Source organism: Ceratina calcarata, unplaced genomic scaffold (genome assembly GCF_001652005.2).
Source record: "Ceratina calcarata isolate Rehan_Ccalc_2016 unplaced genomic scaffold, ASM165200v1 scaffold48.2, whole genome shotgun sequence".
NCBI classification, from domain to species: Eukaryota; Metazoa; Arthropoda; class Insecta; order Hymenoptera; family Apidae; genus Ceratina; species Ceratina calcarata.
The window spans coordinates 2,648,477-2,672,294 of record NW_017172225.1 but is presented as its reverse complement, the minus strand read 5'-3'; the positions used below and the strand labels follow the sequence as shown (position 1 = coordinate 2,672,294).

Below are 23,818 nucleotides of genomic sequence, written 5' to 3'. Positions count from 1 at the left end.
TCGATGAGGAAAAAAGGTCGAAGCAGAAAATCGGACGCTCGTCGATCGACGAGCAGAGTCGACCATGTGACGTAGACCAAAATCACGGTGACGAAACCTCGTTTTCAGAACCGACAACGAGGGGCGAACGTGAGAGCTTTGTTTCCACGAGCTCGGGACAAAAAAAAATCGCTGTAGGAATCAATGAAAATTGTCCGATACCCCGAAGTTCGTGTGCTGATAAAATAAATCTAGTTTAATTTTGACAAGAAACCGATCGAGTTCGGACAGTTTCGAACCGAGGCACATGATCATACACAGAACTTTCGGAACCGTTCAAAAGTTTGTAAATATCGAAATTGGTAGAACTCGCATTGGAGTTTCGAGGGAACTTTTTAGGAGGCTTCCACGTGTTTCACTATTTCGTCCATCGTTTGCGATGCTCGCCTTCGCGAGACGAGCCAGCGAACACTTAGGACGAGGGAGACGTTTTCACAGATGTTCGAGTACAGTTCGAACTGTTCGACTGATCTTCAGATCGTAAGAACCAAAGCAATCTCAATGTCGTGATCGATCTTTACATACTAAATAAAGTGACGTGTTAAATAATGAAGTTGGTCGAGCCTTTACTTACCCTTAGAAGCATTTAAGACTCTAATTCTAATTTATTGACCGAACGTCTCGGACAAAGAACGTTGTTGAAAATTCTGGAATTCTTTGAGGAATACCTCTGTGCAGCAGCCTTTATACGTGCAAAACGTCAGTCGGGTGACACAGTTCCGGACGAGCATGCAACCGGCCTTCTATTATTTCGCGATCCGACGTGAAAGTCGAGGCCAAGCTTGAGCTCGAGCCCACGAAAGTTCGAGGCCTGCACAGTCCGTGACGCGGCGTCCAGTCGATGAAATTTTAATCCAATTAGAACTCATCGTCGTTTTCCGCTCTCGTTCGTACCCCCGTTCCCCGCCGAGAACCTTTCTTCCGACGCGACCGCTGTTCAAAGTTAAAATCGATGAGCACCGACTACGAGAACGAGCGCTTAAGATAGCCCCGAGGATAATGACGCACCCCCGCATGAACAACACCGGAGATTGACCCGACCGCGTCGAATTTGTGAGGCTGATCGATCGGCGGCAAACGGTCTCACCGTTCCTTTTTTTAAACGTATTTTCGTTCCTTCGTAGAAGGTAACGAGCGTCCCGGAATATATTTTCACTTTATCGGAAATGAAACTGCTTGTATAAAATAGCGAGGATGAATTGGGAAGTTCAAATGGAAAGAAGTACTACTATATAATGAGCTCACAATCTTCAAACCTCTCGGTAAGAATTAATTAGATCTTACGTCGACCACTGAATAATACCCGGTTCGAATGACCCACGGTACTTGGCAAAATCTTCTGACAGCGTTCATCAACTGTTCGTAAGTTTTCAACCTTTTGGTGGATTTTACTTTAAACGACATTGAGTGGCAAGCGCGGCACGTGCGACCATGAGATTCCGTGATTACAATCGGAATCGATACCGCGCATTGTCTCACGATTCAATTATTTACCGCAAAGCTTTCCGACGGGCTCGTTCGAGACTTTTCGGCCACTTTCTTCCGTGGCATCGAGAAGCGACGTCACGGAATGCCGCATTTTTCATGGGCACCGCGTCAATTTTTAATCACGTGCATCGACGTCGTTTCGACCCAAGGTAGGTTCAATGGTTAAAAAGGCAAAATAGGCAATATCTGAGATAGTGGATTAAACTCGACTAGCCGTCTCCGTTTCATCCTCGCATCCCTTTCGAATGCTTTGAGACGCGACGGAGAGGAGCCGAAGAAGCCTGTGAAAAGGTTGCTCCGACTCGTTCGTCGGAGCTGTGCTCTCTCTCATTCGTTTTAATACTTCAACGACCATTCTCCGCGAAGAACGTTTCCAACGTCTGTGGAATCCGAGGATTCGATGCTTACGGTGTCTTTCGAAAAGCCGGAAGGAGAGCAGCGGCCGGGGCAAGGGAGAACGACGGTGGAAAGTGACTGAGAAACTGGTAGAATGGATGCAGGTATGCGAGAGAGGAGAGAAAGCCCTGGCACACGTCGATGTAGCATCATCGATTTATGCTACCACCCCCCGGCACCCGCGACGCGACACTTCCTATGCGATAAAACGCTCCTCGCGACCAAGATGTACGTTTTACCAAGTGCCATCGAAAGACGCGATAGATTCAAAAATAGATCTCGACTCTCACAGTTTTCATTGGGATCGTAACGAATTTACGACGAGATTAAAAATGTGCGCAACTAGACAGTGACCGTTTCGAAAATTGACGTCGTGGAAAAAAGTGCGACGCAAAGCTACGATTAAATTAATTGTTGCGATTCAACGTGAGCTGACAAGCGCAACGACTATTTACGAGAGACCGTAATACAATCTGCATTAAAGAATAATCAGGTCGACAATTCGTTCAGATTACTACGAAATTCAATCCTCCCCAGAGAAAAGCCTTTACGCACGGTTTTCGCGTCTCTCTAACGTACAAACTGCAGTTAGTAGAAATACTCGCGGCGGATTTCCATCTTATCCGATGGCAGTTCACCTCTCGGATTTCAGCGAACAATGGAAAACGTTTAGGACGCACATACACCTCCCCCCCCTCTCTCTCTCTCTCTCTCTCTCTCTCTCTCTCCAGATTTCACCATGAGCTTCGATCGCTCTGCGCGCGAGTAATTACATGCGTCAGCTGGTCTCCGCAGTGGCGTACACGATAAACCCAGTGGCTGCAATTTGTTGTTTCGTGAAAAGAAGTTCCAGACTCATTTCCTCCCGAGATCACCGTCAGACTTGTTCATTGTCTCCTCGCGCCGTGCCGGGTTTCGCGTTTATTCTCCGGAGCCATCCGACGACGCGATTCCATCATTCGTCTGGCCACTCCGTCCCGCCTCCGCTCATGGGAGACTCGGCTGGCCACGGCTCGCATTTTTCAACGCGCGTACCGACACCGGACACCGCACACGCTGACGATAATTAATTAACGTCGACCGACGCCGCAGGGAAAAATTCTGACGCTGCCAGTAGATTTCTGAAGGTTTCAGAGGAAACGACGACACGCTGGCTCGTCCAGATGGTTTAAATAATCGGCGTTGCTTCTTTGTATTTGAAATTTGAATCGGCGAGCATCACTCTCCGAATTAAAGGTGAATTTTGGATCTCGTGCGTGGCCTCGCGAAGTTTGCGACACGAGAGGAGATGCCCACTTTTTACAGCCTGTATGTGCATTCCCTCCCGACATAAAACACGAAGTTTACTCGTCATTCGTGCAGAACGTCCCCCTCCTCCGACTCCCACAGGTGGCTTTAGAGACCGTGTATCAAGCGTGTTTGTTCGAGAAATGTTTGTGCGGTCTGTCGTCGTCGTCGACGCGCAAACATGTCTTAATTTCCGTACATAGTGGCTATTCTTCTCGCGGCATCAATATTCTCGACGTTTCAACGAGAGAACCGCTTCGAGCTACTTTCTCGTGAGAAATATCGAAATACTCGGGTCGCGATTTTCGATCAAACCGTACGGCGAAAGGTACGCGAGTGGTAATCGAAGGATAGCAATTTTCCTCTTCCGATCAACTTTCTCGTTTCGAGATCTACGGATTAAAAATTTTCCAATCCATTTTACGCAGCAACGTCTACGGAACGTTCATTCCCGACGGTAAATGGTATCGATAAATAGCCGTGAAATTATTAATGCCTCGTACCGATGTTATTTCTCTCCGTACCGGTTTTTCCCTCATCGCGTAGTGCATTTTTCTTCCCGGCTAACGCCACCCTGGCACGCCATAGAACGCGCTGCAGTGCCATTCTTCATCTCCCTGCAGCCTCGCCTCGCTCCGAACGGCAACAGGGAGAAAAAAAAAAGACGAGAGGAAAATAAAACCGCCCCCCGGTCGTCCGGCGAGAATCGAACTCTTCAATTACTCCGGTCAACGATTACAACGCGCGAGAGCGTCGCGACGGCCTCTACCGATCGCGCAAACAATGCGATTTCGTTTCTATCCCAGCCCCGCGTTTGCAAAATATCGCGTCTCTCGATTTTTTAAAGAATTCACCTCGGAACTCCATTCCGTGCATAACAGAGGACACCGGCCGCCGTTATTTTGCATCCCCCTTGAAGACGAGATCGTCCGCATCTTTCGATTCGCCTCCGAGGAAAGGGGTGACCCTCGCCGACCGTCCCTCATGAATATTTTATACGTTTCACGCGGTGTATCGAGAGACGCTCTTCTCTCGTCGCCCTATCTCCCTGTCCTTTCTTCGAACGAGGAGAAGAAGCTCGCTGCGTACGCGTAACCTCCGACAGACGCTACACCTCTCAAAAGTTTAACGCGACACGGAAGCTGGAATCGTTCCAAGAAAATCGAGCTAATTTAACTTTTCTATTATTCATAAAAGTCACGACACGCGTGACTCGACGCACTGTACTCAGAGAAACAATCAAAATCGAAGTAACGAATTGCGTCGTTCATTTTTTTTTTTTTTAATATCAGCGACGAAACTTTTGGCCGGTGACGTAGTTCCCGAGTCTCGCAACTAAAGAAGGCACACAGAGACGCTGATTCTTCCACCCGCGGATACGTTTCCATCTTTCCTCCTCCTTCCCCCGTCCTTTTTATTCCCGTTGCTTTTTACTATCGTAATCACCGACAAAGCCCGGCCTCGCCGTGAATACTCGCAGTCCTTTTTTACGATGGAAATTAACGGGGTATGATGTAAATCCTCTTTCAACCCACCCTCCTGCCCGGTCACCCCTGCCGACCCCTTTATACTGTGTGTATCTTTTATGCGTCGTAACGCGGATCTCGTCTCCGCGGTGTACTGTGTAATTAGCGCGGTAAATATGTATGCGCGGTATGTATAAAACGTACCCGGGCTTTTCCGTGATAACAATCTTTCGCGGCGCCGCCAGTTTTTCTTAAATAATTCCGCTGTAAAGCGATAACGGAGCCACAAAAATTTATCCGATTCTCCCCCTCTGCTCATTGCGCAAAGCGAAAGCATAGATTTTTGACTCTTTGCGCGTCGTTCGAGAACAATCGTTGTGCCAGACGAGGGACGACTATTCCGTGGGACTTTTCGACCGTAAATAGATTGTTCGACGAAAGCTCGGCCCCGACTTCGGCGGAGAATTTTCCACTAAATTTCCCTGCGTCGTCGACGAAACTCGTTGCATACGCGATTTTAATTCGAAATTCCATCTGGCCGTCGAGGTAACGACTTCGCGAAGCATAGGCCAAGGCATAGACAAAATCGTGAAATCGATAACGTCGAAGTTTCGAATTCTACACGGAGGATTACGCGAAAGTATCGGGCTGGGAGGGTTACGACCGCGGCATTATACAGTCGATGCCGAAGTTACCGAGTGTTCGCGACAGAGCCGAAGACATTTCCGGTTGCTTTATTCAAATCAGAGGAATAAATAATCGAGAGGCGACCGAATCGATCGTCGAACAAACTTCCCTCGTTAAGGAATCGGAACTAGCGACGGACCAAATAAATATGCTACACGCGTCTATGCAACGAAACGAGAATTGAAACGAGCATCCTCTTACTTCAAGTCGTATCATTTACAATGGACCAGACCCAATTCCAGATTTTTATATTCTTCGAGAAATAGTTCGAACTTCGAAACTTCTTACACCGAATTGTTCTCCGACGATTTTCTATCAGATTCTACGAACGGTAAAATAATTTATGATGGAGAAGCCACGACCGACGACCTGCGAACTGCGAGCAGTCGAAGTTCACCTAGGCAGTTTCAAAGAAGAGACAGCTGGCGATAGTACGCCTAATTCCCAGGCCAGTCGTTCACGCCGCGCGTCGCAGTCACTTTTCCACCTCGCGTATCCACCGGCGTTGTACGAAGCGAGAACGCGACTTCGTCAACGACCAATCCTGCCTCGCACGCTTAATTTCAAAATCAGTTTCGCCGTGCAATTCCAAATAACTTGTTAGAAGTTCGCCGCTGGAAAATATACCGCGCACCCTGGCCGAGCTCTCGCAAATCGCGTCAAGGAGAAAACTAGCTACCGAAAACTGGCAGACAATAGAAGAAGGGTTAAACTCGACGGTGAAACGCGCGTTTCAAATTCTGGAGCGACGTGTAGCAGAAGATACGAGCAGAGGATGCGTACACTGTGACACGAAATCTAAACTCGTGTACCTCGTCCATCGTTCGTACGAAAATTGTACACGGTGTCAATAAAGAATTGTTTTATTTGATTAAGAAATACTTTGTAACCGATCCTGCCGTAATAGTTCTCACGTGGAAAGTAACGTAATTAATGTCGTCCCAACGTATGGGTACACGAGGAGAACCGCGTACACGACAAGGGCGAGACCGAGCAAGGAAGCATCGCGATTCCGATACGTTCTGACATGATTTAACGTAGCTGTCCGTGGATTCGGTATACATAGAGAGAGAGAGAGAGAGAGAATGGGAACGAGAGAGTAAATCAAATGCACGTGACTCGCGACGGCGTTAACCGGTTTCACGGCCGGAAATGGGATCAACACCTGCATGTATCACCGTCGACGACGGTGTGCATTGCCGTCAGATGCGCTAGATGATTCGCAGATACGAATCTGCGACGTATCCTACGACGGTCGCCCGACGTTCCCTACTGTATGCGTAAGCGTATAAGGATTTGTCAAGTATTCAACGGGAAATCACTTTACCTAACGCGAAGTGAACGTTAAAAATTTAAACCGTGTCCCAAAGTAGACACGAAAATATCAGCTTCCGTTTTAATTTGGCACATTTACGGCGAAACGTTTTAGCAAACATTTTTCCCTTCTACCCTGTAATTAATGTATACGTATCGCTCGCTCGCGTTTGCAAATGCAACCATGAAATGAGCTGCAATTTTATTTAGTTCCGTTACGAAACATTCCTGACCAGTTATGTAAATTCTCGTTTTTAACTCGGCTTCCTTTTAGTCGAACGTCACCACCGAACGGCGAGGCAGAATTTATTTCTGAATTCCTAACAATGAAATATGTACGGACATTGTTGCTAGTTTAAACGCTACCTCGGTTGACCATCAGTGAGTTCTCGCCGATTCGGAATCGACTTTGAACGCGAAAGAGGACTCGAAACGTTGCGTCACGCGTCTTTTACACGGACTCGTAACGTGTCTAATAATAATGCAACGTAACACGACGTAACAAGATTGTACAAGGATATTCCCTTGTTTCTTTTACTCACATTTCGTTGAAGGCGACGGGAAGCTAGGAACGCTACCATCGGCTCGCTCAGAGATAATCGCTGAAGAGAACTCGTTTCGTAGATTACCCGTCGTTGTCACCTCACCTCGTGCTCCGAACGAATTATGTTTCTTCGAATCTACACGTTATAAATTTCCCCTTAAATTTCATTTCTCTCGGGATGAACTACGACATTTCAATAGTTATCAATCCGGGCATGAAATGGTTCAATATTTTTTTCAGTAAAGAGTTCGAGGTTTATGTCACGCCAGGTGAGTCAACGTGCAAACCGAAGCCTGAGTCACGTTGACTGCAAATAAAAATTAAATTCACGCTAGCTTTATATATCACTGTATCTCCTGTTATCTATCTTATCGTTCGATATGACCTACGCAACGCTTTTTAACGAGATAACGAAGTTAAGAACGGTGCAAAGAATTTCAAACCTTGATATACATTGCAATTGAAACCATGTCCGTTCCAATCGTGTCGTAAGCATTAAACCATTAAAATATAACGAGAACGTACTGTGTAACTCGTACCGTAAATAAGCTCGAAAACTAATTATACAGGATAATATTTACTAACACGTTGTACGGAAGACATTTTATGTAATAGGTTCGTCTGTTCACCTGTAATTCTACTGGAAGCGGCGCTACAACTTCTTGCGTCCGACTCTTAAAAGAAAGATCTACTCGTGTCCCTCGTTGCATTCGCTGTTATTAATAGAAATGACGCACAAACGGCGCCCTTTAAACTTTCACGGTCCAACTACTTACACCAACGTTCCGCGAAACGATTGAAAAATTCTGTCGAAGAAACGCACGCACTGTGTCGCTGACCGAGGTTCCCGGTGAACTGCGTGGACCGCAGTCGCTTCGCATTGACTCGACACTGTTCACCTGTGTGCTCGTTCATCGTCGACTACGTACATCGGTTTTTATCATTTAAGTATATTCACCTTTGATCAACGTTGACCGTGCAATATCGTCCGTATTAATTATGCAAAGAAGCGAGTCGATGAAAAGCGTAATCTTCTCATTTATTCGTTCCACCGTATGTTTTACGCGATCACGTGTTCTCCCGCGCTCTCCATTACCGCGAACTGTCACTTCTACGATCGTACCGTCGACGGAGAACGTGAACAGGATTCTTCGCGAAAAAGTCTGATTAGAACGATCCGAGTTCATTCGCGTTTACCTCGCAGCTAAGCGGACGCTGGCGTAGTGACCGTGAGAGCAGCTGCGAGCGTGACTTTCAAGACGTAGCCTTCGCCAACAATACGATCGGAGCGGAGCAGGTCGACGCCCGACCGCTACGCTGTTCCAAATTGTATTGACAACGTCGTTGGCCTTGTTTTTGTCTCGCTACTATACACGGCTCGTTACTAGAAGATAAATACCAAAAGGAAATTTTTAATTCTATGAAATTGAGAAGGACAACAAGACTCGTTACGATTTAAAATAAATAAATAAATAAATAAATAAATAAATAAATAAATGAATAAATAAAGAAATAAATAAATAATTCGAGACGTGTGATTCTGTAGAAAATTAGAGTGGAATCGTACGTAAATAGGATGATGTGCCTGTAAGTTTTTTTTAAGAGAAACGTGCCGTTCGTTTTATCACGGCGCTGTACGGGCATCGTCGGACCGCGGCAGAAAGACGAGAAGAGAGAAAGTATCGAGCACAAGGATGGGAGTCACGATCGTGCGACGAGGACGGCAAACGTCTGAATTCTGTGATCGACGAAGAAGAGGGACGCCAGCCAACGGGAAGGAGGTAGAAGCTGAAGCTACTGCTCTTACGCGATTCGATTTCCTGGAGAAAGGAACGACCGTGTGCGACGGAGTTCGTGAACGCCGCTTCGCTCACCGATTCCCTCGTTCAAATCTTTTGAATAAAATAAGCACTTTCCCTTTGCTGTTACTCTCATCAATGATCGCACCGGCAGAAAGATCGTGACAGACATAATGGATAATTTTGCCGCGACCACGTAGAGACTTTCCGAGGCGTCAGGAAAATCATTGAACGCGTTAACATCGGATTTCGTACGCGGCGCACGCGACCTGATTTAATTGTGTCTGGCTGATCGAAACTGCGAACAATTAATTAGCGATGTGCCGGACGGACGTTTCGCGAGGAAATCCGACAGGTGGACAGGACGACGTGCTAAGTTCGGGGATTACTGATTAGGCCTTCGGGACGCGACAGGTGGTTGAAATTTGTCACCCTCTGTTCATTGAAAAAATTCCGTTCACCCTTTTCGACCGAATGGAGCCCACTTTTGATTACCGGGTTTGAACAAAGGCGTACACGGTGTTACCTGTAACCAGGTACGAGATCTGGCGATATTTTTGGGCATGAGATCAAAGGAAACCGACACGATTGATCCTACTGTTCCTTCTTATACTGTGCCGATACTGTCTCTCGGACGCAGCGAACGCAGATCATACGCGTCGTTTCGCGGACAATATCATTGTCCGATAGAGATGGCCGCCGTTATCGGGAGGCTGATTTACGCGACGGTAAATCATAACTGCGCCCGTATACGGGTGCATTTAGGACAGAACCGCGAGCCACTTATTTATACCGAATGCAAATTGATACGTGTGTACAACGGTCGTGCAACGGGGTCGTGCACACGTACCTGACGTCCTCGGTGATCGGCGTTCAACGCGTGCGCTTTCGGTTCATTCGTTCAAGATTCCGAACAATTATGGACGAGATGCAAATATAGTGAGACGCTCGAGTATATCACGAAACGTAGCGACCGTGGAATTTGGTCGAACGACAGGATGCATTGGGAGCTTCGACATTTTTGCTGTAAATAATATTGATGCGAAATCTCATTCTAATAAGATTCCACGGTTGGTATTCGGGACGATTTTGAATAATTTATGGGAATTCTTACAGATGTCCCGGTAGCCGTTTAAACGCGAAGACACATCATCGTATGTACCGAACCAAGCGGATGATTTATGTGCGCTTCATACCGATTGATGGATGGCTTATCAAACTTTGTTATAGAAACCAACGAGATCTCTGGACGTACGAGATTGGAGAAGACGGTGTTCCGATCTGTGCGGAATTTATTCACGAAAGATCATCTGCTCAAACTTCGTGCAATAAATTCCTTAACTAGGAACAACAATTTTGTTTCCGTCGTACTCATCGTTCGCGAACCACGGGATAGGCGCTCTACTTTTTAATGAATATTTATGCGATTGCGGATTTCTGGCAAACTCGAGAGCAACGTTTAAACGTCTCCGGATACCCAGGTGGCTTAAAAACATTAAATTTTAGCCACCCTGGGTAATCTTCTCAAAACTTTTTTTTTGCCTTACATCTGTTCGTTCCGCGTTTTATACGTAGTATGAGCGCAGAGATTTATAGTTCGTGGAAATCCCGTGAGCAAATCCAGCCTTCTGGCGTGACACGTACCCGGACTGAAGTTGAAAAGGAAAGTTGGGAAACTAATCAGCCTGGAAGAAAGAATGAAACCAAAGGCGAGAGCGAGGGAACGAACTCTTCGCCTGTTCTGAAAGAAAATCCCGCGAAGTTCTCCCGGTGATTTTCGGATCGTAATAATATGCAAACGCGACAGTGACAATTTATAGAGCTCGGATCCCTCCCACCTCTTCGTATGATCGAACGTTCGTTTGAATCGCCTCGGATCGGTAAGCTGTCACACGTCTACGAGAGCAGCCCGCGATTCGTATCTCGAAATAATACCTTGTAATCTCCTTTGTGGATGACGGGAAATTGGTTAAGATTCGATACGAAATTGATTCGTTTCAGGGAATTGTTCGACGTTGAATAAGAATGATTTCAACGCGCGGAACGGGAAATCCGTGTCATCGAATATTAAATCAGATTTTTGCAATGCTAGTCGTTTCGAAGAGGCTCGTCGAGTTGGAAGCACTGTTCGATTCGTGAATCAGAAATTCTTTCTGGACTACTGAACAAAATTTTTCGTTCCTCCTAAACAAAAGACCTACTACTGTACCTTCAATCAGATGACGTGTACCGCAAAGATAATTGAAACCACGACGCTCGAGCTTCGCGTTCAATTTAGATCTTCAATCATCCGTTAACGATACCTGGCCAATGCGCTGTTCTGCGATTACAGGAAGCGCGATGTTCCCGGAAGGCCAATGTCTCTATCGCTGCAGTAGAGAGGCATCAGGTATAATGCAAGGATCTCCAGATCCTGCGAGTTTCCTCATAGTTATAACGGAATAGCCGCGTTCAAAGCCCGACGCAACCCGATTCCGTGGTATTTCCCACTGACGATCCTGCCGTTATCCTGTCCATAAACGCGTCCAGGACGGCCGTTACGGGTCAGAATTCGCAGAGATATATTCGAGAGTAGTCACTTCCCTCCGCGTACACCTCGACGCTCCCGTTTTCACGTCGCTGCGAAACCGCTAGTTAATAACTTCGACGGAATCTCTCGCGTTTACTCAGAAGAATTTTGTGAACCTCTTTACTGCCTTATTGTCGTATTTAATGACAGAAGCTACGACGCAGATAATAATTGTCTTTCGAAGCGGTCTCCGTTCAGAATCACAGCTCCGTCCGCTTTAACGGTCGCGCACGGTTATGAGTCTTAGAATCATCTCATTTACATTTCCACTGTCTGTTCCGTACGTGTATGGATTAAAGCGTGCTGGAGTTGCGAGGTAATCGCGACTCGTTCGAATTCACGTCGGCTTCCGTGCAGGAAGGAGGGGTACGTGCATAGCCTCGCGTTCAACCCTCGATACCATCTTTTGACGAGTCGGGGAGGAGGAAGTGCGTCGTTAGCAGTAACGTAGATCCTTCCTCCGGTTAATCCGCTCGAAGGATCAAGGTCTTCGACGGTGGCCGCGCTCAGAGAACGTCGATTTTCTTTACGAAATTAAGTAGACGTATCCCTCCCCGCGGTAACGTTTCCTGTTTCGTACAAAAGAGCCGTTTCTCTCTACGACCTCTTTCGCGATTGTCGATGAACGATCTTCTGATTAAAGTTAGAAACTATGATTCTCATCGGCAATTTCAGCTGCGCAACGGATTAAAATAATTTTATGATCCTCGAGTACGAGCCGGGGGATTATCCGAATGGACGTAAATAGAACGTTATCCCGTTAATCGATCCTGCGAGATCGATTAAACCGAGCGATTCATCGGGCAACGAGGAGATCCCGCCTCTCGATCGGGCCAATTTTTTCTCGGTCGGTTTAAGCCGAGGAGTTTAGCCGGAAAGTATGTTAAACCGGGGCAATTTCAATTTATTCCTGTCATGCTCTCGTCCCGTAGAAAGGAATTATTTTGTCCCAGCCCCGGGATCAGTAACTAATTAAAAGTTTCGCCCTCTTCCGTTGCAACCCGGCTCAATCAACGACGAACTAACGAGGGATGACGGTCCACCGTTTGTCCGGACTTAACTCGCTGCGAGCCGCGTATCAGTATTCATTATACGAACGAATGGTCCGTCGGTTAAACTGCGGGACGATCGAATCCCTTGGGAATGCCTCGAATCTCTAAACAATTCGATCTCGTTGTTACCCGATAACCACCCGTTTCTACGAGCCCTCGCGCACCGAATGCCAACGAGGAGTCTTAGAAATTTTTAAGAGCACCGCCGTCAAGGACCCGAAAGTCTCGTTATAAAAAGACGTTGCAATGCTTGAACGACGGAAGATCTCTTATTCGATCGACGATAAAAATGCTCAGTCTATTTATCGGCAACGACGCTCGACCGTAATAACTTTCGGGAAGACAGAAAAATCTTTTATCCAATAAAAAATTTACGGGACGCGTCGTGAGGGTAAATTATGCCGCGTGTAATAAATATCTGGTTGCCGGTCTGATTTCGGCAACGTCACAAACGCGGCTCGAGCCGATGTCTTGCAATTTATGGTGTAGTAAAGCCTCCCCCTGGTCACTGTGTTCGCACCCAGAGAAACCACCCGCTTTAGTTTATGTGGCAACCGCGTAGAAGCTGTTACCGTGACAATAGCTCGATGCTGGCCATGATTTCTGACGTGAACCACCGCGTAATGGCTTTATCTAATATGCGTTCATCTAATTTAGACCGCTCGATCCTCTCGAAACATTTTCATTTCCTATTTCGACTCGTGACATTTAGAAACACGAAATCAAACAGCTTATGTATGTATTTGAAAAGAAAGGACGAACTCTGGAGATTGATAGGATTACGCGGTATTACACGAATAATCTGAAGGAGTTCATTTCCTAGTCTCCGAACGAGGAGATCCACTGCGTCCTAACAGAAATCATGACGGCAAGGAGCGCCCTTCGAAGATGTCTCTCATTTCTATTCCTCGATTTCCGTCTCAATGTCGAGCATAGCACCTCCATTCGATGCAATCTGTTCCAGGAGTTCCTTTGAGAAGGAGGTTACGAAGGATCTACTCGATTATCGGGAGTAATTAAACTCATCGTCTGGATTCCCATCTAGAGCGCATAATTAGGACCTCGGAATTCGAGCAACGATTAACTCGATTGCTCCTTTGGAAATCCGCGGAAAAGCGAGAGAGACAGGAAAAAAGGGACGTAAGGGAGTAGATTCACCCGGCGATTCTCGCCCGTCCATTTCGTTTGAAGATCTTTGAGAATTCGACTTGCGTTCGAATTAAAATTTGTTCAACGAGCAGGAATTAACTATTGAACATTGGAGAGGATTAAAAAAAACGTTTTCTCTCTGCAGGTTTTGTACGTATGTATACACGTTTAACGTTCGAATAAACGTTCGAGGTTTTAAAAACCGTGTTTTTCAACTGGTTCGTAAGCGGAGCTAAACGAAACCCGAAACCACGAAACGTATACTTGCGGCCATTCCTGTTGTCCTCCCATCCGGACGTAACAGCTCTGCAAACGTCCCCCATTGAGACTCTAACGGGCAATATCCCCGGCGACCGATCAAGGTGACTCGTCATTAAGGGCACCTGCGGCGTCATCCAATTTCGTTGATCAAGTCCTATTTTCACGCATAAAAACTTTCCCACCGGCTGCCGAAGGGCGGGACAAGGATTTTAATAACGTCCGGGCGGCCAGGGAACGAACGGGTTAACTCGTTTAATGACCATAATCGTCCTGTTTTCGAAACACCGACCGTTCGTAGCCGGCTCACGAGCGGCAGTTGTCGGGGGGCGCGGAATAAAAGGTTTAATTGAAACCGACGAGTATGAGGCGTTCGATGAGAAACGAAACCGGTGCTACCCTTGCCGTTTCGTGTCACACCGCCTCGGTGACGGACTCGACGTAATTACCCGAGTTGCCAGAGGCACGTGGAACCCGGCCACTTCCGAGTCAGTGGAAGAATTACGATTCCAATATTTTTCATCAGTCGGCAAAGACGACCATTGCAATCGACCCTTGCACTTTCAACAATCAGACATTACTGCCAACGATAGTGATACATTTTTATTACAAATTCGATCTGAAGCTGATTTGCACGTTGATCAAACGAATTCGATTCTTCGAACGAGACGCCTCATTTGATTGCACGTTATTTGGAACGATCCATTGACTCTAATGATTGTTTATTATCCGATTCGAATTGATACATGAAAATCTGATATGCATTTAATGCGAAATTCGCTTCTCGAGAAGCTTTCCATCCATTATTGGGATTCTTTCACGGACTCACTGAACCAGAAGTGAATTTTGAGAGCAAAGAACAATGTGGTTGGTCGAATAATTTGGTAAAATGGTTTCTTGTTCGGTGGTTCCCGCAAATCGATGCGAAAACGTTTCGAGGGGTATTCTGTGTTTCGAGTATGTTTGCGTTCGCGTGGTCGTGCGGGTGCTTTGAACGCTCGGCAAGGCAACAAGGTGTTTAATTAAACACAGCCATGTTTGCCGTGCTCGTTGTATCTTGGACCGATCGATTGATCTTCTTTCACGGCCGACTTTGTGGAAAATTGATTTGTCGTCAGCGCGGCGACGCGACGGGCCGCAGATTTATTTAGAACGCATTGTGCGATCGCAACGTTTCACGGTTCCGAGGGAACTTCGCTCCGCTTCATTTTCGTTATTCCCCACCGTTGAACGTCATAGCGAATTTTATGCATGTGCTCGACTTTACGCCGGAAATAATTGAAAGGTCGCCGGCTTGTTTTGTCACAAAGGTAGAGCAAAAACGTTTACGCGACAGGATTGAACGAGATTACCAGAAAATTGTGTTCAATAAAATTTGATGAGCTGGTGTCTATTTCCCGTCACGTAAGCGTCTCGGAGATCCAATGAAACGAGTTACATACGAACGAAGAAAAACAGCCCCTCGATTTGATAGCTGTATCAAAATACACCGAGGAAAAACGTAATCGTGATTGACGATAAAAGAGCTGCGTCTCCTTAAACTTAGATAATAAATCCGGGCGCTGCGTCGCGAGATTGGAGCGTGCAATTACGGCATGGCTGCGGAGATACTTAAACGCGGAGCACTTTCGACGTTGATAAATCGTCCGCGCCTTGTAATATTCAAAGAGTTTCCCCGGTCCCGTTCGTAGTTCGAACGTTATACCTACCCCGCGCGACGCTTACCCATGCGTAATTTTCAATTCGCGCTTGTTCCATCAAAAGTTTCGACGCGCGCCGCTCGTGTTCCATTAATCCCGTTCGACTGTTCCGTGTCGATTATATGCGCGATACGTTCCATAGAAAATAACCAAGAGAATTATGAGCGATTATTAACGACGGCGAAATGAGCGAAAGGATTCGAAGTCGGATTAAGCGTCGAGGGGTTATAAAAAGAGGAAACGAGAGAAGTATGCTAATTGTGTTATCGAATCGGAGGAAATATTTGGTCCAAAGCCGGAATGATCTAATAACACTCGAATGACAGAAGCTTTTCTATGAAAAATTAACTCGTCGAGGGTATTTTTAATTCTACGCGCGCTACATTTCATCTCATGGAAGAACAAAAAGCGATACAGAGTTCCGCGATTAGCATCGGCGTTCTTCGGCGACGCATTGTTCCGGAGTGCAATTACGCGGTCTAATCTTGAACTCGGCTAATGTCGAAAATACGTAATCGCTTCGTTAAACCCGATATATCGTGGGACCACCGATCGAACTTCGTACGTGTCGGTCTTCCGCGTTGCCAACGAAACTTGTCAACGAAACTAGGCTTCCTGCATGAACGATGAAACATAATAACGAAGAGTTCTGTGGACTCCTGATCCGATTTATAGGTAGATTCTTGTGCGAAACAACACTTTTGCGGTATCAATTTAAACACGAATCATGAATCGAGCACTACGATGTTACACGCTTTTGACGCTCTAATGAATCTTCGAATACACACATAGACGTCGACGGCTTCACGAAGAAAAGTAATAAGCGTCTAACGACGAGTGTAGCAGACGCGGGTAAGCTCCTAAATTGTAACGGCCACAACGAGAGCAATTACAGCGATACTCTGTTTACGCGATATCGTTGCAAATACGGGTTACCGTTCGTTTTATTTAGATACTCGCTCGTGGAATCGAGAGACCGTGAAATTCGTCGGTTTAATCGAGAACCACGGTCACGCTTACCGGGGGCAGTTGATTTCAGATTCACGGAAATTACTAGTTTTCGTCGCGCAAAACTTTCGCAGGAACCTGTGAGCAGATTTTCGGAGAAAATAAGAAAGGATCCATGAGTCCTTTGGTCTCAAATGAATTGATATTGAAATCTCCGGGTATAAAACGTGCAGGATTCTTAAAACGAAATATTTCGTGGCCTTTGTACGAGTTTAAATATATGGGATGAAAGGATGGAGGCAAAATGTTTTTGCGAAAAACAGACGCGTTTTTCTTTTTGGATTTTCACTGAACCGACGGAGGATAGTGGGGGAGCACCGGGGGCGGATCACAATCGGCTTGACCGGCACAAAGCTTTCGGGCAAACTCGCGCGTAGAATTCGCGGGGGTAAAGCCCGATATTCCAAAGCAAACTGAACACTCAGCGGAACGAGCCTGCCGACGTAATCTCTTCCACCCTTTCAGACCGAAAGGAATCGCCCTTCTCCTCGCTCAGTTTTCAGGAAACTGCCTGTCCGGGGTGCCATTGTACCCTCTCAACTTTCGGTACACTGGCTGCCGGGACTCCGCCCGAGTCTAGCCTCTGTTTCCCGGCGCGAAAATTCGCTGACGTTCCCGAACTCTAATTAAACACCTCCACGGTTAACAGGAAATTATCCTTAACGAACCGCCATTGAAATTACATCCGGTGATTCCAGTCACCGACCGCGTGATCTCATCGATCAAACGCTTCATCATTTTTATTTCCGATGAATTGCTATTGAGCTCTGAATAAATAAAAACCTGGCGTTATTCGTTATTTAAAATCCTGTTACTCCTCTTTGTTGAAAGTCACAGTCGGCGACGTATCACAAGTTTGGAAAAAAAAATAACGCGAGACGAGGGGAGGAGATCTTCAGATGGCAATGCATCATTGACTTTGAAACGCGAAAAAGAGGGAGGCTGGAAAGTTCGCGGGGCCGCGCGAAGCCGATGAAGATGAAAAAATAAAGTGGGCCACGATACTCCATTAACCTGATTACTGTGTGTGCCACGAAAGTAACGACCCTTTCTATGCCCGCGGCTTCTAAATGTGGACACGGCCTACATTCCAGTTCATTTTTAGATAACGTTTTAAACAGGGATCGTCGACTGTGAAACAAAGTCTTGTTAGACGCGCGGAATTCTTCCCCCGTTGCCAGGCTGACAGAATCCGGTTCGGGCAACCGTTCTATCGATTTCAAACGGCGTCAACTGCCAAGTTAAATTCGGAAAATGACACGATACGAATCCAACGCGTTGAAACAGTAGTTCTTGATTTTGGAAGCGTGTAACTCGAAAACGACGAGGCGCACACTCTCATGTGGGACGAAAAATGTAGATACGGGATTTCCATTCGGTGAGCTAATACATTTCAATTTCGAGTCCCAATACGAATTTAATCAATTTCAGCCAGGAGTCCGATATGGCACGAACTTGCACGTTAACGATTTCGCGCGTGCGGTCGGTATCGGAATATTACGGGCACTATAAATTCACGCACAACACACGCCCCGTGCTGTGCAGCTTCGTCGAAAGTTAAGCCGTGTGTTACCAAGTGTAATCTCGCCGGCGAGTCTAATATCGAAGGGAACTGCGAAATTGAGTCACGACTTCGCCGAGACTCATGCCGTTCCCAAGACAGATTACTTTGATTATTAAAAGAAACAAGATTAGGCGACTCGATGTAAAATCGCGTAGAGGTCAAAAGTGATTTTACAAAAGAACGTCTAACGAGAAAAAAGCGCGTCGGATGCACGTCTCTAAATAATATTCATCCGGCAATTAAGGCATTTCCATTCTAATTCTCGAGCTTTATCATAAAGGAGTACGATTACGTAGGGACACGTATACATTATCCCAGGATCTCTGTATTCCTTAATCCCTGACTACACGACTCTAGCTCCCGGCGCTCGGCGAGGCGCATGCAATTCCTTTTATCCGCACGCTGACTTTCATTTGTGCTGCAATTAATTTTTTCCACCGGCAACTTCACCCCGGCTCCTGGAGATTAGCGTAATACGCGCGTATTCGGGATTCCGTTTGCAGCTAATGTATAACTTTGGCGGCCCATTGAAAGTTAATACGGCATCTCTCGTCATTGACCAACATCTCTTTTTCACGGCTTGGTAAACGTGACCTCTCGCGTTGCTTCGAATATTTGTCGAACTAAGTCGTTTGATTCACGAAAACGATCCACGTTTCCACATCAACGAAGTTTAGTTCCTACTTCGAGTTCAAGATCACATTTAAGATGTGACAAGCAAAATTGTAAAAGACTCACCAGGCAGACTGCGTAGGTATAGACGGGAGCGCGCCGGGTGGCAGGGACCTCCTGATGGCTTGACAACAGGACCTCCCGCTTCCAGACGCCTCGTTGCAGCACGACGGTGGATTGGTGCACACGTGGCGAACGCCGGAGCCGGTGGTCGGGAACTCCACCGCGGAGACGCGTACCTTCGGCCGGAGCGACGGCGACATTGAGAAGCTGTCCCTTTGGTTGGACGCGGAGCTGCTGGAGCTGCTCGAGCCGGGGCTACCGCCGAGCCTTCCAGGCGACGCGTACGCGAAACCGCGGAGTCGGAAGTGGGACTGATGGTACGGATAGCCGGCCGGCGGCGGTAGCCGATAATGATGATGGAACCCAAGGTCTCTCCTCATGTACGGATCGGCCGGATCGTTGGTTGGCACGTAACGATCCGTGGGCGTATGAGCGGAAGGCGGCACGTACCTATCCACGTATCTGTCTGGGTAGAGGACCTCCGGAGGCGGCTGAGGCACGTACCTCTCGACAGGGGTGTGCGCGGTCGGTGGTACGTAACTTCCGGTCGCGCTCGCCGAGCCGTAAGTGCGATCGGTCGAGGTGACGGCGACCGAAGTGCCACAGGAGGACGAGATCGGTGTTATGCGACCGGTATATCGATCCTTGGGCTTCGGCAGCGACAGATACTTGTCCGCGGCGCGTACCGGAGAGTATCGATCAGTAGCCGAATGAAAACGATCGGGAGTAGTTGTCGCAGAAGAGAATCGATCCGCGCCATTACCGGAGAACCGGTCGTAGCTTCGATCCTGCCCGAGTCTGTCGAACTGATCGCTCCCGGGATTATACCGATCGTTCGCGTAGCTCTGCACAGACTTGGACACCTGGAGATATTTGTCCACGCTGGTCTTCGTCGCGGTCTGATAGCCGGGACAGGCCACGTTCGTCCCGGTCGTTCCCGATCTAAGGTTCGTCGAGCTCGCCTCGGGAGTCGGCGAGACGGAGGTGAAACGATCGCTGGACGTCGCGGACTGCGTGGCCGTCGTGTTCGTGTACGAGGAGTGATAGCGGGCGACAGTGTCGGTCGACGAGGAGGACGAGGACGATGTCGCGGACAGCAGCCGCTCCGTCGACGATCCCGAGACGACGTATCTGGACGCGTCGCCGTTGGCCATCCTGCCGTCGTGTCCCGGCGACGAGCTCGCGAGGTAGCGATCGGTAGACACGCAGAATCTATCGTTGCCCCGAGACTGACCGCAACGCTGTATCGCGAGCTCGTTGAAACGATCGGCGGTCCCGACATATCTGGACTGAGTATTGCCCACCTCTTGGAAGCTCGAGTATCTGTTGAAGTCCGTAGGCGCCGGCGATCCGGCGGGTCGATCGCCGTACTTCTGGCAGACCGTCTCGACACCGCGATCGGTGTACAGACGTCTCTGTTCACCGCTGGACGACGCTTGCAGAGACCTCTCCGTCGACGAGTATCTTTGATGAGACGAGGCCTCGGGATTCGGTGAGTTCGAGAGAAACCTTTCGGCGCTCGACGAGAGCGTCGAGTAACGTTCGTGATGCACGGACGCCGTTTCCTGTCGATGGTATCGTTCGTGGACCGGCGAGCCGCCGAGGTACCGTTCCGTCGACTTGCTCGCGAACCTCTCTGGCACCGGGGCGTGTATAGGCGACGAGGAGAGCAGCCTGTCCGTGGACATGGCTCCGTACCTCGATCCGGCAGCGGAATCCTTGCCGGCGGAGTATAATCCGTTCCTGTCGCTTTGTAGACCGGCCTGTAGGCTTCCCAGCACCGGTGACGAGCCGGACAACAGGCGATCGCTGGCTCCAGCGTATCGTTGCTGATCCTTGGACTCGTGCACGGAGCCCGCCGATGGCTGCTGATTGGCCAGTAATCGTTCCGCCGAGGAGAATCGCTCCTTAGCTGGCATCGGTGAGGCTGGTGCCGTGCCACCGCCATATCTGGCGCTTGGAGAACCTGGGGGCAGAATCCGATCACCAGCAGGATAACCAGCCAGACTCTGGGTCGAGGAGTACTTCTCGCTTGGGCTGGGCGACAGTGGCGGCGGTGGCACGAACCGATCGTTCGCTGGTGCCGGCGACGGCGGTGAGGGGAACGTCTCGGACGAGAACGGGCTGGTCGCGCAGCCGGACACCAGTATGTTCGTGTTCGCGTATTCGTTTCCGGTGGACACCAGCTCGCTAGCCGGACGATGGAAGCGAAGCTCGGGGCCGTTACCCGGCTGAAAGCGTTCGCTCGGGGCCAAGGACAGTCGTTGCTCACCGTGGAGACCGGCGAGCTCGTTGAACCGTGGAAAACGCTCGGCCAGAACAACGTTCTGCGACAGTGTCTGACCGGACGCGCTCGCTCTGCCAGCGCCGTATTGGTGGTGCGTTTGCAGAACGGCGGACTGACCGAATCGTTCCTGGTTCTGGTAGTGTACTCCACCGTATCGGTCGCATCCGGACTGTATGGAACGCGTTTCCGCGCAGGACTTGGGGAAATCGTCGAGCGTCGGCTTGTCCGTCGACTTGTCGTGCCTCTCAATGCCGCACATTCGTTCCCGGCCGCCATAATCGACGTGCTCGCTCCCACCTTGTGCGGACTGCTCGGACTTGTAACGATCTTGCTGGCTAGCGGCAACGTTCGATCCGCTCGTTCCTCGTAGATCGCCCGTTTGCTGGTTCGCCTGTCGCTGCGACGGTTTGTAACACTCCGTGGAGTTGGTGGACTCGATCTGGGACCCGACGCTTCCTGACGTTCCGCCGTTTGGCCCTGGAACCGGAGATGACGAGGACCCGTACTGAGTGATCGGATGTTGGTGCAGTAGGAGACGTTCTCTTCGGCCATAGTCGTCGTCTGTCGGCATCCTGGTGGCCCGGGGCCCGCTGTCAGGACATCTGAAACGTTTGCATCGACCCATCACATGACCGTTCGCATCGCTCGCAGATAAACAGAATCTATTCAATGTACTTTGTGATCGCACGAAACAAATGTTACGTGTTACGTTCTTCATTCCCGTGGCGAGATTCGATTCGACCGTCAATCGTGAAAATTACCGAATCCCGTGTCCTTCTTCGCCGTCTGGACGGTAAAACATAACGTACGTACGTACACGTCGAAACATCGTCGGGAGCACGGGACCGGGGCACGAACCGCTCGTGTTACGTGACGTTAAAACGCGGCCCATATAATCGATCGCAAATTAATTGGGGCCACGCTCGCTCGCGTTTCGCCCTGGCCCGACGTGTCCGAACGAGTGACGCGTGCGGTCGTTCGTAACCGCCGGCGAGCCTGCAGCGAATTGCCGCGAAATACAACGATTTCATCGATCACCGCTTAAATCCCCCAAAGAGCATTGAACACCGTCCGAGTGCCGTCCGGCCCATCAAATTTTTAGTACGCCCCGGGAACCCGAAATTCACGGTCTCGTTCGTCCCACCTTTTTTCAATTTCATGACGACTGATCTCCTTTGTGTTCGGTCAAATAGCAGCGTCGTGAAATCTGATAGGAAGCGTCGAACTGCGAGTAGAAACTGTCGGCGAGTGGTCAGACGTCGACCAGGGCGTACGACAGTTCTCATTCTATTAAGAAAACGAATAGGTTTTTCGAGTCACTCGATTATCCTTAGATTGGCCGATCGATCTCTCGAACGCGACTTAGTTAGGGAACGATTAGGAAACTGTTAATTGAACATTGATCCAAGCTCTTAGCTGGTGCAAAATAATTTTTCTTAAATCGCCGGGAAGCGAAGCTACCGAATCGACGGTTTCATTGGTAATTCGATCACGCTCGAGTGGTACGAGGCGAAAGCAGAGAAAGCAAAGAAAGGTAGAACCTGTGTCACAATCAATCGTGTAATTGACCAGACGTTTCTCTCGGAAGATGACGGCGTGGTTCAAGTACCTGCTTCGTTTCTATTATTTGTAAATATACCTTCTGCGCGTCCATCGAATTCACCCTCGAATGCGACACGAGACGTTTAAAGAGTCAATGGACCGATCGTAGCAAACATTCGATCGTCAAAATTGAACGGCGACATATCGTAGGACGGGTATCGTTGATACAGAGATAGAAACGTTTCCGGGTTCTGCAATGCGTCTATCAGAGGGGAGGACGTAAAAACTTTGCGGAACGTGAAAATGGCACGCGTTGGCGGTAACGCGGAGATAAAACGCAGCTGGCGTTCCGCAGGGAAGCCGAACAATTCACGAGCCAGCTATGTATATCCCTTTTTACATTTCCGCAGATCGTGGGTATCGGGGGAAAAGAACACGTTCGGAATCTTTTTAATTTTCTCCTTGTCAGAAAGGAAGAAATACCGTCTAGCGCAATTGCGAAGGAAATTAGTTTAGAGAAGAAAAAAAGAAGAAAAAATAACGGCTCTCTTTGTAAATTAAATTTGTGTACCGAATCATTGTGCCTCTTGCTCAACGCCACCGCTAACGAATCCAGTCGCAATTGCGACGTTCATACGTTAACTTAAGCGCGTGAGAATTAATTAGAGTGACGTCTTTCGTCGACGAAGGACGAGGAAAGCTTCCAGCGTGAAGCTGACCGAATGGCCGTGTTTCACGTGCCTCGCCGTTTCTTTCCTTACGCGAAGAACCGGCGAGGAAACTCGACGACGGTGGACAACGCTCCAGGCAGTTTTTGCAATTAGCGAGTTCAGCATGTTCCTTCTCATTCTTCCACCGTTCTGTCGCGCGCCACCCACTCCCGTCATTCTCGATCGCTTTCCAGCCTGATTCTTCCTTTTCCAGCAGCCACGCA

General features: G+C 48.4%; 1 protein-coding gene across 6 annotated transcripts in view; it reads right to left on the bottom strand.

Annotated features, from left to right (window-relative positions):
* Window positions 1-23,818, bottom strand: part of rho-5 (rhomboid-5) — a 143,767-nt gene that overhangs the window by 60,038 nt on the left and 59,911 nt on the right. For all 6 annotated transcript variants that reach the window (XM_026815782.1, XM_026815783.1, XM_026815785.1 and 3 more), the window contains exon 3: window positions 19,059-21,944. In XM_026815782.1, the coding sequence (XP_026671583.1) occupies window positions 19,059-21,913 (2,855 nt within the window). In that variant the 5' untranslated portion in view covers window positions 21,914-21,944. The remainder of the gene's footprint in view (window positions 1-19,058; window positions 21,945-23,818) is intronic.